This window comes from Eriocheir sinensis, unplaced genomic scaffold, assembly GCF_024679095.1.
Source record: "Eriocheir sinensis breed Jianghai 21 unplaced genomic scaffold, ASM2467909v1 Scaffold560, whole genome shotgun sequence".
NCBI classification, from domain to species: domain Eukaryota; kingdom Metazoa; phylum Arthropoda; class Malacostraca; order Decapoda; family Varunidae; genus Eriocheir; species Eriocheir sinensis.
In genome coordinates, this window is record NW_026111899.1 from 118,842 (window position 1) to 135,076 (window position 16,235).

At 42.0% G+C, this 16,235-nt stretch overlaps 1 protein-coding gene across 1 annotated transcript; it reads left to right on the forward strand.

Moving 5' to 3' along the window:
* The first annotated feature begins 12,818 nt into the window (after nt 1-12,818).
* On the forward strand, nt 12,819-14,444 carry LOC126993104 (ADP-ribosylation factor-like protein 4C). The gene has a single exon (XM_050851941.1). The coding sequence runs from the start codon at nt 12,819-12,821 to the stop codon at nt 13,497-13,499; it is 681 nt and encodes a 226-aa protein (XP_050707898.1). The 3' UTR covers nt 13,500-14,444.
* The last annotated feature ends 1,791 nt before the right edge of the window (nt 14,445-16,235 follow it).

The following is a 16,235-nucleotide window of genomic DNA, read 5'->3' on the forward strand; positions in this document are numbered from 1 at the left end:
GTGATATGTTCCCTCTCCAGGTAATGTTGTGTGATATGTTTCCGTTCCAGGGAATGTTGTGTGATATGTTCCTCTCAGGTAATGTTGTGTGATATGTTCCTCTCCAGGTAATGTTGTGTGATATGTTTCCCTCTCCAGGTAATGTTGTGTGATATGTTTCCTCTCAGGTAATGTTGTGTGATATGTTCCCTCTCAGGTAATGTTGTGATATGTTTCCTCTCAGGTAATGTTGTGTGATATGTTCCCTCTCCAGGTAATGTAATGTGATATGTTTCCTTTCCAGGCAATGTTGTGTGATATGTTCCCTCTCCAGGTAATGTTGTGTGATATGTTTCCTTTCAAGGTAATGTTTTATGATATGTTCCCTCTCCAGGTAATGTTGTGTGATATGTTCCCCCTCCAGGTAATGTTGTGTGATATGTTCCTTCTCCAGGTAATGTAATGTGATATGTTTCCTTTTCAGGCAATGTTGTGTGATATGTTCCCTCTCCAGGTAATATTGTGTGATATGTTTCCTCTCCAGGTAATGTTGTGTGATATGTTTCCTCTCCAGGTAATGTTGTGTGATATGTTTCCTTTCCATGTAATGTTGTGTGATATGTTTACTTTCTTGGTAATGTTGTGTGATATGTTACCTCTCCAGGTAATGTTGTGTGATATGTTCCCTCTCCAGGTAATGTTGTGTGATATGTTTCCTCTCCAGGTAATGTTGTGTGATATGTTTCCTTTCCAGGTAATGTTGTGTGATATGTTTCCTCTCCAGGTAATGTTGTGTGATATGTTCCCTCTCCAGGTAATGTTGTGTGATATTTTCCTTCTCCAGGTAATGTTGTGTGATAAGTTTACTCTGTATGTAATGTTGTGTAATATGTTTCCTTTCCAGGTAATATTGTGTGATATGTTTCCTATCCAGGTAATGTTGTGTGATAAGTTTCCTCTCCAGGTAATGTTGTGTGATATGTTTCCTCTCCAGGTAATGTTGTGTGATATGTTTCCTCTCCAGGTAATGTTGTGTGATATGTTCCCTCTCCAGGTAATGTTGTGTGATATGTTTCCTTTCAAGGTAATGTTGTGTGATATGTTCCCTCTCCAGGTAATGTTGTGTGATATGTTTCCTTTCAAGGTAATGTTGTGTGATATGTTCCCTCTCGAGGTAATGTTGTGTGATATGTTCCCTCTCGAGGTAATGTTGTGTGAAATGCTCCCTTTCAAGGTAATGTTGAGTGATATGTTTTCATTCAAGGTTTATGTTGTGTGATATGTTCCCTCTCGAGGTAATGTTGTGTGATATGTTCCTTCTCCAGGTAATATAATGTGATATGTTTCCTTTTCAGGCAATGTTATGTGATATGTTCCCTCTCCAGGTAATATTGTGTGATGTGTTTCCTCTCCAGGTAATGTTGTGTGATATGTTTCCTCTCCAGGTAATGTTGTGTGATATGTTTCCTTTCCATGTAATGTTGTGTGATATGTTTCCTTTCTTGGTAATGTTGTGTGATAAGTTCCCTCTCCAGGTAATGTTGTGTGATATGTTTCCTCTCCTAGTAATATTGTGTGATATGTTTCCTCTCCAGGTAATGTTATGTGATATGTTTCCTCTCCAGGTAATGTTGTGTGATATGTTTCTTCTCCAGGTAATGTTGTGTGATATGTTCCCTCTCCAAGTAATGTTGTGTGATATGTTTCCTCTCAAGGTAATGTTGTGTGATATGTTTCCTCTCAGGTAATGTTGTGTGATATGTTTCCTTTCAGGTAATGTTGTGTGATATGTTTCCTCTCGAGGTAATTTTGTGTGATATGTTTCCTCTCAGGTAATGTTGTGTGATATGTTTCCTCTCCAGGTAATGTTGTGTGATATGTTTCCTCTCAGGTAATGTTGTGTGATATGTTTCCCTTTCAGGTAATGTTGTGTGATATGTTTCCTCTCAGGTAATGTTGTGTGATATGTTTCCTCTACAGGTAATGTTGTGTGATATGTTTCCTTTCAGGTAATGTTGTGTGATATGTTCCTCTCAGGTAATGTTGTGTGATATGTTCCTCTCAGGTAATGTTGTGTGATATGTTTCCTTTCAAGGTAATGTTGTGTGATATGTTTCCTCTCCAGGTAATGTTGTGTGATATGTTCCTCTCAGGTAATGTTGTGTGATATGTTTCTCTCCAGGTAATGTTGTGTGATATGTTTCCTTTCCAGGTAATGTTGTGTGATATGTTCCTTTCAGGTAATGTTGTGTGATATGTTCCTCTCCAGGTAATGTTGTGTGATATGTTTCCTCTCCAGGTAATGTTGTGTGATATGTTTCCTCTCAGGTAATGTTGTGTGATATGTTTCCCTCCAGGTAATGTTGTGTGATATGTTTCCTCCAGGTAATGTTGTGTGATATGTTCCCCCTCCAGGTAATGTTTTGTGATATGTTTCCTCTCCAGGTAATGTAATGTGATATGTTTCCTCTCAGGTAATGTTGTGTGATATGTTTCCTTTCCAGGTAATGTTGTGTGATATGTTTCCCTTTCAGGTAATGTTGTGTGATATGTTTCCTCTCAGGTAATGTTGTGTGATATGTTTCCCTTTCCAGGTAATGTTGTGTGATATGTTTCCTCTCAGGTAATGTTGTGTGATATGTTCCCTTTCAGGTAATGTTGTGTGATATTTTACCTCTCCAGGTAGTGTTGTGTGATATGTTTCCTCTCCAGGTAATGTTGTGTGATATGTTCCCTTTCAGGTAATGTTGTGTGATATGTTCCTCTCAGGTAATGTTGTGTGATATGTTTCCTCTCAGGTAATGTTGTGTGATATGTTCCTCTTCAGGTAATGTTGTGTGATATGTTTCCTTTCCAGGTAATGTTGTGTGATATGTTCCCTCTCCAGGTAATGTTGTGTGATATGTTTCCTATCCAGGTAATGTTGTGTGATATGTTCCCTCCTCAGGTAATGTTGTGTGATATGTTTCCTATCCAGGTAATGTTGTGTGATATGTTTCCTCTCCAGGTAATGTTGTGTGATATGTTTCCTCTCCAGGTAATGTTGTGTGATATGTTTCCTATCCAGGTAATGTTGTGTGATATGTTTCCTCTCCAGGTAATGTTGTGTGATATGTTTCCTCTCCAGGTAATGTTGTGTGATATGTTTCCTATTCAGGTAATGTTGTGTGATATGTTCCCTCTCCAGGTAATGTTGTGTGATATGTTCCCTCTCCAGGTAATGTTGTGTGATATGTTCCCTCTCCAGGTAATGTTGTGTGATATGTTTCCTCTACAGGTAATGTTGTGTGATATGTTCCCTCTCCAGGTAATGTTGTGTGATATGTTTCCTCTCCAGGTAATGTTGTGTGATATGTTTCCTCTCCAGGTAATGTTGTGTGATATGTTTCCTTTCCAGGTAATGTTGTGTGATATGTTCCTTTCAGGTAATGTTGTGTGATATGTTTCCTCTCCAGGTAATGTTGTATGATATGTTTCCTCTCCAGGTAATGTTGTGTGATATGTTTCCTTTCCAGGTAATGTTGTATGATATGTTTCCTCTCCAGGTAATGTTGTGTGATATGTTTCCTCTCCAGGTAATGTTGTGTGATATGTTTCCTTTCCAGGTAATGTTGTGTGATATGTTTGCTTTCCAGCCAATGTTGTGTGATATGTTCCCTCTCCACGTAATGTTGTGTGATATGTTTCTTCTCCAAGTAATGTTGTGTGATATGTTTCCTCTCCAGGTAATGTTGTGTGATATGTTTCCTCTCAAGGTATTGTTGTGTGATATGTTTCCTTTCCAGGTAATGTTGTGTGATATGTTTCCTCTCCAGGTAATGTTGTGTGATATGTTCCCTTTCAAGGTAATGTTGTGGGATATGTTCCCTCTCCTGGTAATGTTGTGTTTTATGTTCCATTTCCAGGTAATGTTGTGTGATATGTTTCCTTTCAAGGTAATATTGTGTGATATGTTCCATTTCCAGGTAATGTAGTGTGATATGTTCCCTCTCCATGTAATATAATGTGATATGTTTCCTTTTCAGGCAATGTTGTATGATATGTTTCCTCTCCAGGTAATGTCGTGTGATATGTTTCCTCTCCAGGTAATGTTGTGTGATATGTTTCCTTTCAAGGTAATGTTGTGTGATATGTTTTCATTCAAGGTTTATGTTGTGTGATATGTTCCCTCTCGAGGTAATGTTGTGTGATATGTTCCCTCTCCAGGTAATGCTGTGTGATATGTTCCCACTCCAGGTAATGTTGTATGAAATGTTCCCTTTCAAGGTAATGTTGTGTGATATGTTTCCTTTCTTGGTAATGTTGTGTGATAAGTTCCCTCTCCAGGTAATGTTGTGTGATATGTTCCTCTCCAGGTAATGTTGTGTGATATGTTTCCTCTCAGGTAATGTTGTGTGATATGTTTCCTTCTCCAGGTAATGTTGTGTGATATGTTTCCTTTCAGGTAATGTTGTGTGATATGTTCCTCTCAGGTAATGTTGTGTGATATGTTTCCTCTCAGGTAATGTTGTGTGATATGTTCCTTTCAGGTAATGTTGTGTGATATGTTTCCTTTCAGGTAATGTTGTGTGATATGTTTCCTCTCCAGGTAATGTTGTTTGATATGTTTCCTCTCCACTTAATGTTGTGTGATATGTTTCCTTTCCAGGTAATGTTGTGTGATATGTTTCCTCTCAAGGTAATGTTGTGTGATATGTTCCCTTTCAGGTAATGTTGTGTGATATGTTTCCTCTCAGGTAATGTTGTGTGATATGTTCCTCTCCAGGTAATGTTGTGTGATATGTTTCCTTTCAGGTAATGTTGTGTGATATGTTCCCTCTCAGGTAATGTTGTGTGATATGTTCCTCTCAGGTAATGTTGTGTGATATTCCTTTCAGGTAATGTTGTGTGATATGTTTCCTCTCAGGTAATGTTGTGTGATATGTTCCCTCTCCAGGTAATGTTGTGTGATATGTTTCCTCTCCAGGTAATGTTGTATGATATGTTTCCTTTCCAGGTAATGTTGTGTGATATGTTTCCTCAGGTAATGTTGTGTGATATGTTCCTCTCCAGGTAATGTTGTGTGATATGTTTCCTCTCCACGTAATGTTGTGTGATATGTTACCTCTCAAGGTAATGTTGTATGATATGTTTCATCTCAAGGTAATGTGGTGTGATATGTTTCCTCTCAGGTAATGTTGTGTGATATGTTCCCTCTCCAGGTAATGTTGTGTGATATGTTTCCTCTCCAGGTAATGTTGTGTGATATGTTTCTCTCAGGTAATGTTGTGTGATATGTTTCCTCTCCAGGTAATGTTGTGTGATATGTTCCTCTCAGGTAATGTTGTGTGATATGTTTCCTCTCCAGGTAATGTTATGTGATATGTTTCCTTTCCAGGTAATGTTGTGTGATATGTTCCCTCTTTAGGTAATGTTTTGTGATATGTTCCCTCTCCAGGTAATGTTGTGTGATATGTTTCCTCTCCAAGTAATGTTGTGTGATATGTTTCCTTTCCAGGTAATATTGTGTGATATGTTCCTTTCAGGTAATGTTGTGTGATATGTTCCCTCTCGAGGTAATGTTGTGTGATATGTTCCCTCTCCAGGCAATGTTGTGTGATATGTTCCTCTCAGGTAATGTTGTGTGTTATGTTTCCTCTCCAGGTAATGTTGTGTGATATGTTTCCTCTCAGGTAATGTTGTGTGATATGTTTCCTCACCAGGTAATGATGTGTGATATGTTTCCTCTCAGGTAATGTTGTGTGATATGTTCCCTTTCAGGTAATGTTGTGTGATATGTTTCCTCTCAGGTAATGTTGTGTGATATGTTCCCTCTCAGGTAATGTTGTGTGATATGTTTCCTTTCAGGTAATGTTGTGTGATATGTTCCCTCTCAGGTAATGTTGTGTGATATGTTTCCTCTCAGGTAATGTTGTGTGATATGTTCCCTTTCAGGTAATGTTGTGTGATATGTTTCCTTTCAGGTAATGTTGTGTGATATGTTCCTCTCCAGGTAATGTTGTGTGATATGTTTCCTCTCCAGGTAATGTTGTGTGATATGTTTCCCTCTCAGGTAATGTTGTGTTATATGTTCCCTCTTCAGGTAATGTTGTGTGATATGTTTCCTCTCCAGGTAATGTTGTGTGATATGTTCCCTCTCCAGGTAATGTAGTGTGATATGTTTCCTGTCTAGGTAATGTTGTGTGATAAGTTCCCTCTCCAGGTAATGTTGTGTGATATGTTTCCTCTCATAGTAATATTGTGTGATATGTTTCCACTCCAGGTAATGTTATGTGATATGTTTCCTCTCCAGGTAATGTTGTGTGATATGTTCCTCTCAGGTAATGTTATGTGATATGTTCCTTCTTCAGGTAATGTTGTGTGATATGTTCCCTTTCCAGGTAATGTTGTGTGATATATTCCCTTTCCAGGTAATTTTATGTGATATGTTCCCTCTTCAGGTAATGTTGTGTGATATGTTCCCTCTCCAGGTAATGTTGTGTGATATGTTCCCTTTCAAGGTAATGTTGTGTGATATGTTCCCTTTCCAGGTAGTGTTGTGTTATATGTTTCCATTCTGGTAATGTTCTGTGATATGTTTCCTTTCCAGGTAATAGTTGTGTGATATGATCCCTTTCCAGGTAATGTTGTGTGATATGTTTCATTTCCAGGTAATGTTGTGTGATATGTTTCCTTTCCAGGTAATGTTGTGTGATATGTTCCCTTTCCAGGTAATGTTGTGTGATATGTTTCCTTTCCAGGTAATGTTGTGTGATATGTTCCCTCTCCAGGTAATGTTGTGTGATATGTTTCCTCTCCAGGTAATGTTGTGTGATATGTTTCCTCTCCAGGTAATGTTGTGTGATATGTTTCCTTTCCAGGTAATGTTGTGTGATATGTTTCCTCTCCAGGTAATGTTGTGTGATATGTTTCCTTTCCAGGTAATGTTGTGTGATATGTTCCCTTTCCAGGTAATGTTGTGTGATATGTTACCTCTCCAGGTAATGTTGTGTGATATGTTTCATTTCCAGGTAATGTTGTGTGATATGTTCCATTTCCATGTAATGTTGTGTGATATGTTCCCTTTCCAGGTAATGTTGTGTGATATGTTCCCTTTCCAGGTAATGTTGTGTGATATGTTCCCTTTCCAGGTAATGTTGTGTGATATGTTCCCTTTCCAGGTAATGTTGTGTGATATGTTTCCTTTCAAGGTAATATTGTGTGCTATGTTCCATTTACATGTAATGTTGTGTGATATGTTTCCTTTCAAGGTAATATTGTGTGATATGTTCCATTTCCAGGTAATGTTATATCATATGTTCCCCCTCCAGGTAATGTTGAGTGATATGTTCCTTCTCCAGGTAATGTAATGTGATATGTTTCCTTTTCAGGCAATGTTGTGTGATATGTTCCCTCTCCAGGTAATATTGTGTGATATATTCCCTTTCCAGGTAATAGTTGTGTGATATGTTTCCTTTCCAGGTAATGTTGTGTGATATGTTTCCTCTCCAGGTAATGTTGTGTGATATGTTTCCTTTCCAGGTAATGTTGTGTGATATGTTCCCTCTCCAGGTAATGTTGTGTGATATGTTTCCTTTCAAGGTAATGTTGTGTGATATGTTCCCTCTCCAGGTAATGTTGTGTGATATGTTTCGTTTCAAGGTAATATTGTGTGATATGACCCCCTCCAGGTAATGTTGTGTGATATGATCCCCCTCCAGGTAATGTTGTGTGACATGTTCCTTCTCCAGGTAATGTAATGTGATATGTTCCCTCTCGAGGTAATGTTGTGTGATATTTCCTTTCAGGTAATGTTGTGTGATATATTCCCTCTCCAGGTAATGGTGTGTGATATGTTTCCTTCTCCAGGTAATGTAATGTGATATGTTTCCTTTTCAGGCAATGTTGTGTGATATGTTCCCTCTCCAGGTAATATTGTGTGATATGTTTCCTCTCCAGGTAATGTTGTGTGATATGTTTCCTCTCCAGGTAATGTTGTGTGATATGTTTCCTTTCCATGTAATGTTGTGTGATATGTTTCCTTTCTTGGTAATGTTGTGTGATAAGTTCCCTCTCCAGGTAATGTTGTGTGATATGTTTCCTCTCCTGGTAATATTGTGTGATATGTTTCCTCTCCAGGTAATGTTATGTGATATGTTTCCTCTCCAGGTAATGTTGTGTGATATGTTTCTTCTCCAGGTAATGTTGTGTGATATGTTCCCTCTCCAGGTAATGTTGTGTGATATTTTCCTTCTCCAGGTAATGTTGTGTGATAAGTTTACTCTCTAGGTAATGTTGTGTAATATGTTTCCTTTCCAGGTAATATTGTGTGATATGTTTCCTATCCAGGTAATGTTGTGTGATATGTTTCCTCTCAAGGTAATGTTGTGGGATATGTTTCCTTTCCAGGTAATGTTGTGTGATATGTTTCCTCTCAAGGTAATGTTGTGTGATATGTTCCCTTTCAATGTAATCTTGTATGATATGTTTCCTCTCAAGGTAATGTTGTGTGATATGTTTCCTCTCAAGGTAATGTTGTGTGATATGATCCCTCTCCAAATAATGTTGTGTCATATGTTCCCTTTCAAGGTAATGTTGTATGATATGTTCCCTCTCGAGGTAATGTTGTGTGATATGTTCCCTTTCGAGGTAATGTTGTGTGAAATGTTACCTCTCAAGGTAATGTTGTGTGATATGTTTTCAATCAAGGTTTATGTTGTGTGATATGTTCCCTCTCGAGGTAATGTTGTGTATTATGTTCCCTCTCCAGGTAATGTTGTGTGATATGTTCCCTTACAATGTAATGTTGTGTGATATAATCCCTCTCCAGGTAATGTTGAGTCATATGTTCCCTTTCAAGGTAATGTTGTGTGATATGTTCCCTCTCGAGGTAATGTTGTGTGATATGTTTCCATTCAAGGTAATGTTGTGTGATATGTTCCCTCTCCAGGTAATGTTGTGTGATATGTTCCCTCTCCAGGTAATGTTGTGTGATATGTTCCCTCTCCAGGTAATGTTGTGTGATATGTTCCTCTACCAGGTAATGTTGTGTGATATGTTTCCTCTCCAGGTAATGTTGTGTGATATGTTTCCCTTCCAGGTAATGTTGTGTGATATGTTTCCTCTCCAGGTAATGTTGTGTGATATGTTCCCTTTCCAGGTAATGTTATGTGATATGTTATCTTTCCAGGTAATGTTGTGTGATACGTTCCCTCTCCAGGTAATGTTGTGTGATAAGTTTCCTTTCAGATTAATGTTGTGTGATATGTTTCCTCTATAGGTAATGTTGTGTGATAAGTTTCCTTTCAGGGTAATGTTGTGTGATATGTTTCCTCTCCAGGTAATGTTGTGTGATATGTTTCGTTTCCAGGTAAAGTTGTGTGAATGTTTCCTCTCCAGGTAATGTTGTTTGATATGTTCCCTCTCCAGGTAATGTTGTGTGATATGTTCCCTTAACAGGTAATGTTGTGTGATATGTTCCCTTTCCAGGTAATGTTGTGTGATATGTTTCCCTTTCAGGTAATGTTGTGTGATATGTTTCCCTTTCCAGGTAATGTTGTGATATGTTCCCTCTCCAGGTAATGTTGTGTGATATGTTTCCTTTCCAGGTAATGTTGTGTGATATGTTTCCTCTCCAGGTAATGTTGTGTGATATGTTCCCTCTCCAGGTAATGTTGTGTGATATGTTCCCGCTCCAGGCAATGTTGTGTGATATGTTCCCGCTCCAGGTAATGTTGTGTGATATGTTCCTTCTCCAGGTAATGTTGTGTGATATGTTCCTTCTTCAGGTAATGTTGTGTGATATGTTTCCTCTCCAGGTAATGTTGTGTGATATGTTCCCTCTCCAGGTAATGTTGTGTGATATGTTCCCGCTCCAGGCAATGTTGTGTGATATGTTCCCTCTCCAGGTAATGATGTGTGATATGTTCCTCTCCAGGTAATGTTGTGTGATATGTTCCCTTTCAGGTAATGTTGTGTGATATGTTTCCTTTCAGGTAATGTTGTGTGATATGTTCCCTTTCAGGTAATGTTGTGATATGTTTCCTTTCCAGGTAATGTTGTGTGATATGTTCCTCTCCAGGTAATGTTGTGTGATATGTTTCCTTTCAGGTAATGTTGTGTGATATGTTTCCTTTCAGGTAATGTTGTGTGATATGTTTCCCTCTCCAGGTAATGTTGTGTGATATGTTTCCTCTCAGGTAATGTTGTGTGATATGTTCCTTTCCAGGTAATGTTGTGTGATATGTTTCCTTTCAGGTAATGTTGTGTGATATGTTTCCTTTCAGGTAATGTTGTGTGATATGTTCCTTTCAGGTAATGTTGTGTGATATGTTTCCTCTCAGGTAATGTTGTGTGATATGTTTCCTCTCCAGGTAATGTTGTGTGATATGTTCCTTTCAGGTAATGTTGTGTGATATGTTCCTCTCCAGGTAATGTTGTGTGATATGTTCCCTCTCCAGGTAATGTTGTGTGATATGTTCCTTTCCAGGTAATGTTGTGATATGATTCCTTTCCAGGTAATGTTGTGTGATATGTTTCCTTTCCAGGTAATGCTGTGTGATATGTTTCCAGGTAATATTGTGTGATATGTTTCCTTTCCAGGTAATGTCGTGTGATATGTTTCCAGGTAATGTTGTGTGATATGTTATCAGGTAATGTTGTGTGATATGTTTCCAGGTAATGTTGTGTGATATGTTTCCAGGTAATGTTGTGTGATATGTTTCCAGGTAATGTCGTGTGATATGTTTCCAGGTAATGTTGTGTGATATGTTTCCAGGTAATGTTGTGTGATATGTTTCCAGGTAATGTCGTGTGATATGTTCCTTTCAGGTAATGTGTGTGATATGTTTCCAGGTAATGTTGTGATATGTTTCCAGGTAATGTCGTGATATGTTTCCAGGTAAAGTTGTGTGATATGTTCCAGGTAATGTTGTGTGATATGTTTCCAGGTAATGTTGTGTGATATGTTTCCAGGTAATGTTGTGTGATATGTTTCCAGGTAATGTTGTGTGATATGTTTCCAGGTAATGTTGTGTGATATGTTTCCAGGTAATGTTGTGTGATATGTTTCCAGGTAATGTGGTGTGATATGTTTCCAGGTAATGTTGTGTGATATGTTTCCAGGTAATGTTGTGTGATATGTTTCCAGGTAATGTTGTGTGATATGTTTCCAGGTAATGTTGTGTGATATGTTTCCAGGTAATGTTGTGAAATGTTTCCAGGTAATGTTGTGTGATATGTTTCCGGTAATGTCGTGTGATATGTTTCCAGGTAATGTCGTGTGATATGTTTCCAGGTAATGTCGTGTGATATGTTTCCAGGTAATGTTGTGTGATATGTTTCCAGGTAATGTCGTGTGATATGTTTCCAGGTAATGTCGTGTGATATGTTTCCAGGTAATGTCGTGTGATATGTTTCCAGGTAATGTTGTGTGATATGTTTCCAGGTAATGTTGTGTGATATGTTTCCAGGTAATGTCGTGTGATATGTTTCCAGGTAATGTCGTGTGATATGTGTCCAGGTAATGTCGTGTGATATGTTTCCAGGTAATGTCGTGTGATATGTTTCTAGGTAATGTTGTGTGATATGTTTCCAGGTAATGTTGTGTGATATGTTTCCAGGTAATGTTGTGTGATATGTTTCCAGGTAATGTCGTGTGATATGTTTCAAGGTAATGTCGTGTGATATGTTTCCAGGTAATGTTGTGTGATATGTTTCCAAGTAATGCTGTGATATGTTTCAAGGTAATGTCGTGTGATATGTTTCCAGGTAATGTCGTGTGATATGTTTCCAGGTAATGTTGTGTGATATGTTTCAAGGTAATGTCGTGTGATATGTTTCCAGGTAATGTCGTGTGATATGTTTCCAGGTAATGTTGTGTGATATGTTTCCAGGTAATGTCTTGTGATATGTTTCCAGGTAATGTTGTGTGATATGTTTCCAGGTAATGTCGTGTGATATGTTTCCAGGTAATGTCGTGTGATATGTTTCCAGGTAATGTCGTGTGATATGCAGTGTTGGCCACGGTTCTGCTAACCCGCTAACCGCTGATTAGCGAGGCAAGTCTTTTCATTAGGTGACAAGATTTTTCGTTAACTTTGTAAAGTGTTAGTGAACCAATTAGCTTCCGCTGAATATAGTTCCTCGTCCGCCAACTTTACGTCCACTTAAAAAATCATACAGGTTTGTGGGCAGACACAGCACCAGCTGAGCCACATGGCGCAGTAATTCCAGGGCTTCCACTTTTGGGTAAATTAATCACTAAAATAGGGTAATTGGACGCTTATTAGTGAAATCTATTGTCTAAGCTACAACTCATTGAAATTTTAGTTCACTAGGTCTGTTTTTAAGGATTTTAGAGCCATAATACTAAACCGAAGATAAATCCATATACAGTAAAATAGCGGTTAGCGGTTAGCGTTAGCTTCCACTAATTTCTTTATCGGTTTAGCGGTTTAGCATATGCGAAGTTAATATTATAGTCAGTGGATTACCAGTTAGCGAAGCTGACTTTTTGGTTAGCGGTGCCCACCACTGCTGGACACACTGCCGCTTCCAACACGTTGCAGCGTCTACTCTGTGACTGTTGAGTAGTGTACTCCGTAGAGTGCCCAACGCTGTCTGCTACTCCAGCTGAGCAGTGGACTGTTTTAGGCTACTACTCAGAAGGCTGCACTGTATCAACTGTGTTGCCTACTGTAGAATGCTACGTAGCAACTCACAGGGGTACTTTGTAGGCCACTTACAGGGCACTCTGGCTACTCAGACGAATGGCTGAGGAAAAGGAGGAGGAGGAGGGGGAGGAGGAGGAGGAGGAGGAAGGTGGCCAGGATGAATGTGAGTGGCGGCACGCGTGTGGCATGCGGCGGCCAGGCCAGTGTGTGGCTGTGTGCGGGTTGGCAGGTGGACACGGGCAGTGCGCACACTGCCGCGCCGCCACGCCTCGCCACACATGCAGCTGTTGGGGCAGGAGCCTGGCGGGGCTCGTGGCGGGGCCGCCCACACTGGTGCTCGTGGGCCTCGACTCGTCGGGCAAGACCACGGCGCTGCTGCGGCTCAAGTACGGCCACTACGTGAACACCGTGCCCACCGTCGGCTTCAACTGCGAATGTTTGCGGGGCGGCGGTTGCTCCTGGGTGGCATGGGACGTGGGCGGCGATGATCGCGTGCGAACCCTTTGGCGCGCCTACACGCGCGGCGCCGACGCGGTGCTGTTCGTGGTGGATGCCAGCAGCGGCGAGGAGCGGCTGGAGGAGGCGCGCCACGAGTTGCACGTCCTGGTGCGCCGGCAAGCGGCACAGAGCGCCGCGCTGCGCCGCTCACGGCCGCCGCTGCTGGTGCTGGCCAACAAACAGGATCTGCCGGGGGCCAGAACGCCCGCCGCCATGGCTGACGCCCTCGGCCTGCACGACCTGCCGCCCGCCCAGCCCTGGGGCCTTGCACCCGCCTGTGCCGTCACCGGCGAGGGTCTGCCCGAGGCCATGGACCTCCTGCGCCGCCTCCTCCTCAAGGCACGCCGGGCCTCGCTCTCACGGGGCTGACTTGCGGGTCACCCTAGGCTCCCCGCCGCCCCCACCTCCTTCAGTTTATCCCTGCCCAGCCCCGCACCAAACCCCTGGACCCCCGAGGCGTGAGGCGATGGAGCCCGAGTAATCGTATGGGGACAGGCGGGGAACTGCAGACAACTGAGTGCCACTAGTGGCTGACATATGTGATAATGTGTGTGTATGTTTGTGTGTGTGTGTGTGTGTGTGTGTGTGTGTGTGTGTGTGTGTGTGTGTGTGTGTGTGTGTGTGTGTGTGTGTGTGTGTGTGTGTGTGTGTGTGTGTGTGAAGCGTGCATGCAGTGTTTGAAGGGGTGTATTTATAATATTTATTGTGCAATAGCCAGAAACGTCACACATACACAAGCACGTAGCCCGTACCCAGAGATCCGTCACTTGTGAGTCGCTCATCCGGGAAAAGTAATAGTTGGCAATCGTGAGACTATTGTGTGATCAGACCATTACACACACACACACACACACACACACACACACACACACACACACACACACACACACCGCTCCGGTAGCTCAATCGGTTAGAGCGCGGCGCTGCAAGGCTTCAAGGTCAAACAGGCGGCGGTTCGAGCCCCGCTCAGGCCGGATTCTTTCCGTTGACTAGGAGTGGTTACTGTCCCCCCTTGACCAAGGGGGATGGGGTGTGTGGTGTGTGAGGTCCTGGCAGTACCCAGAGATCGACGATAATGAGCATGCACTTCCTCGTGTCGGGAGGGTACCTGCTGGCGAAAGCGAGTCCAACTCGTGATCAGGCAGTGGTGAATTACACACACACACACACACACACACACACACACACACAACAGGCTCTGGTCAGTGTTACATGTAGTACAACTGTATTATACGTACGCGCATCCCTTGAGACAAATGTATATGTAAATAGCCGTATTTATAAAGATGTAGGAAATATATTTTGTTATACTGTTGAAACTATGTGGAAGTATTATTATCTTTACCACTCTTCTATCGATCTACGTTGGACGCGCACATAAACTAATTCTCCTTTCATCATTATAGGCCAAAACCAGGCACGGAAAAAAAACGAGAAAAACAAGAACAACAGCACCATAAAAAATACGAGTAGAAAGGAAGAACCAGATTAAGAACTAGAAAAAGATCAAGAACACGAATAACTAGAAGAACCAGCAGATCAAGAACAGGAGGAAGAACAAGAACCAGTAAAAATAAGAGGAAAAAAAACACAGACGGAGAAAGTGAACGTAAACAACATTACAAAGAGCAGTATATTAAAACTAACCGCGTGACCTGCTATGCCTCCTGACCCTCCCTGACCTGACCTGACCTCTTGTTTACCGTGACCTCTGACCGCTCGTGACCCTTTATGACCCCCGCTGTCCCCACCAAAACAACCGAGCAGAGAGGACTCAGAGAGCTTCAAAACATCTATTGACCCTCTTGGTAAAGTAACACGCAAACAGGTGATGTGGTGGTGGTGGTGGTAGTAGTAGTAGTAGTAGTAGTAGTAGTAGTAGTAGTAGTAGTTGAAGTAGTAGTTGAAGTGATAATAGATGTAGTTGTTACTGTTGTTGTTGTAATAGTAGTAGTAGAAGTAGTCCCCCAAGACTGGGTGGGATGGGGATCACCAACCCTGAGAAGCTGGCAGATAAGGAGAACCAAAACTCCATCAGCCTTACCAGGTCACTCATCAACAGGATCATCGCTCAGGAGGCAGAGGGCGAGATAGACCAAACAGAAATAAGAGATATTAAAAGAAAAATCTCAGAAGAAAGACAACAGGCCCAAAAAGACGAGCTGGACCGTCTTACACACCACCTGTCCACAGAAATGGGTAGAAAATACACACAGCACAGGAGGCAGGCGCCTCTAGCTGGCTAACGTCATTACCAATCAGAGCAAAGGGCTTCAGCCTCAACAAACAAGAATTTGTCGACGCCATTGCTCTGAGATATGGCTGGCCGATTGAGGGACTGCCTGATCTCTGTGCATGTGGATCACCAAATGATGTCACCCACACCATGACATGTAAAAAAGGAGGCTTTGTCTGTATTCGACACGATGAAATGAGGGATCTGACAGCCAGCATGCTCGGGGAGGTATGCCAAGACGTCACTACCGAGCCGGCACTGCTTCCCCTGGACGGCGAACACCTTCGGTACAGGACAGCCAATACTTCACAGGAGGCACGGGTTGATGTAAGTGCCCGCGGATTCTGGGTGCGCGGACAGCGGGCGTTCATGGACATCCGCATATTCGACCCGATGGCTGCCTGTCACCGTGAGCTGCCCCTGCAAGCCGCCCAACACAGGAACGAGCAGGAGAAGACAAGGGCATACGGTGAAAGAATCCAACACGTGGATCAGGGCAGCTTCACCCCCCTCGTCTTCACCACATCCGGCGGGATGGGTCCCAGGGCCCAATGCTTCGACGCACGCCTCGCGGAACTAATCTCAGAAAAGAAGCATCAGCCAAGGAGCCACGTTGTCGCCTGGATGAGGTGTCGCCTCTCGTTCTCCCTGCTCAGGTCGGCCATCCTATGTCTCAGGGGCACCAGACACTCTGGCCCAAAAGCCACCAACATCTCCAATATGGACTATGAAGCCACAGTGGTGGAGAGTGACATTAGGGTGGGTCGGGAGTGACTGGAGTAGGGAAGGAAAGGGGAATCTAGACGTAATAGATGATAGGTGATTTAGTGTCAGGTAGTATTAGTGATATGGTTGGATGCCACAGTCAT

Bases quoted from the DNA above. Each gene is read 5' to 3' on its own strand.
- LOC126993104 (XM_050851941.1), top strand. From the start codon at position 12,819: ATGCGGCGGCCAGGCCAGTGTGTGGCTGTGTGCGGGTTGGCAGGTGGA.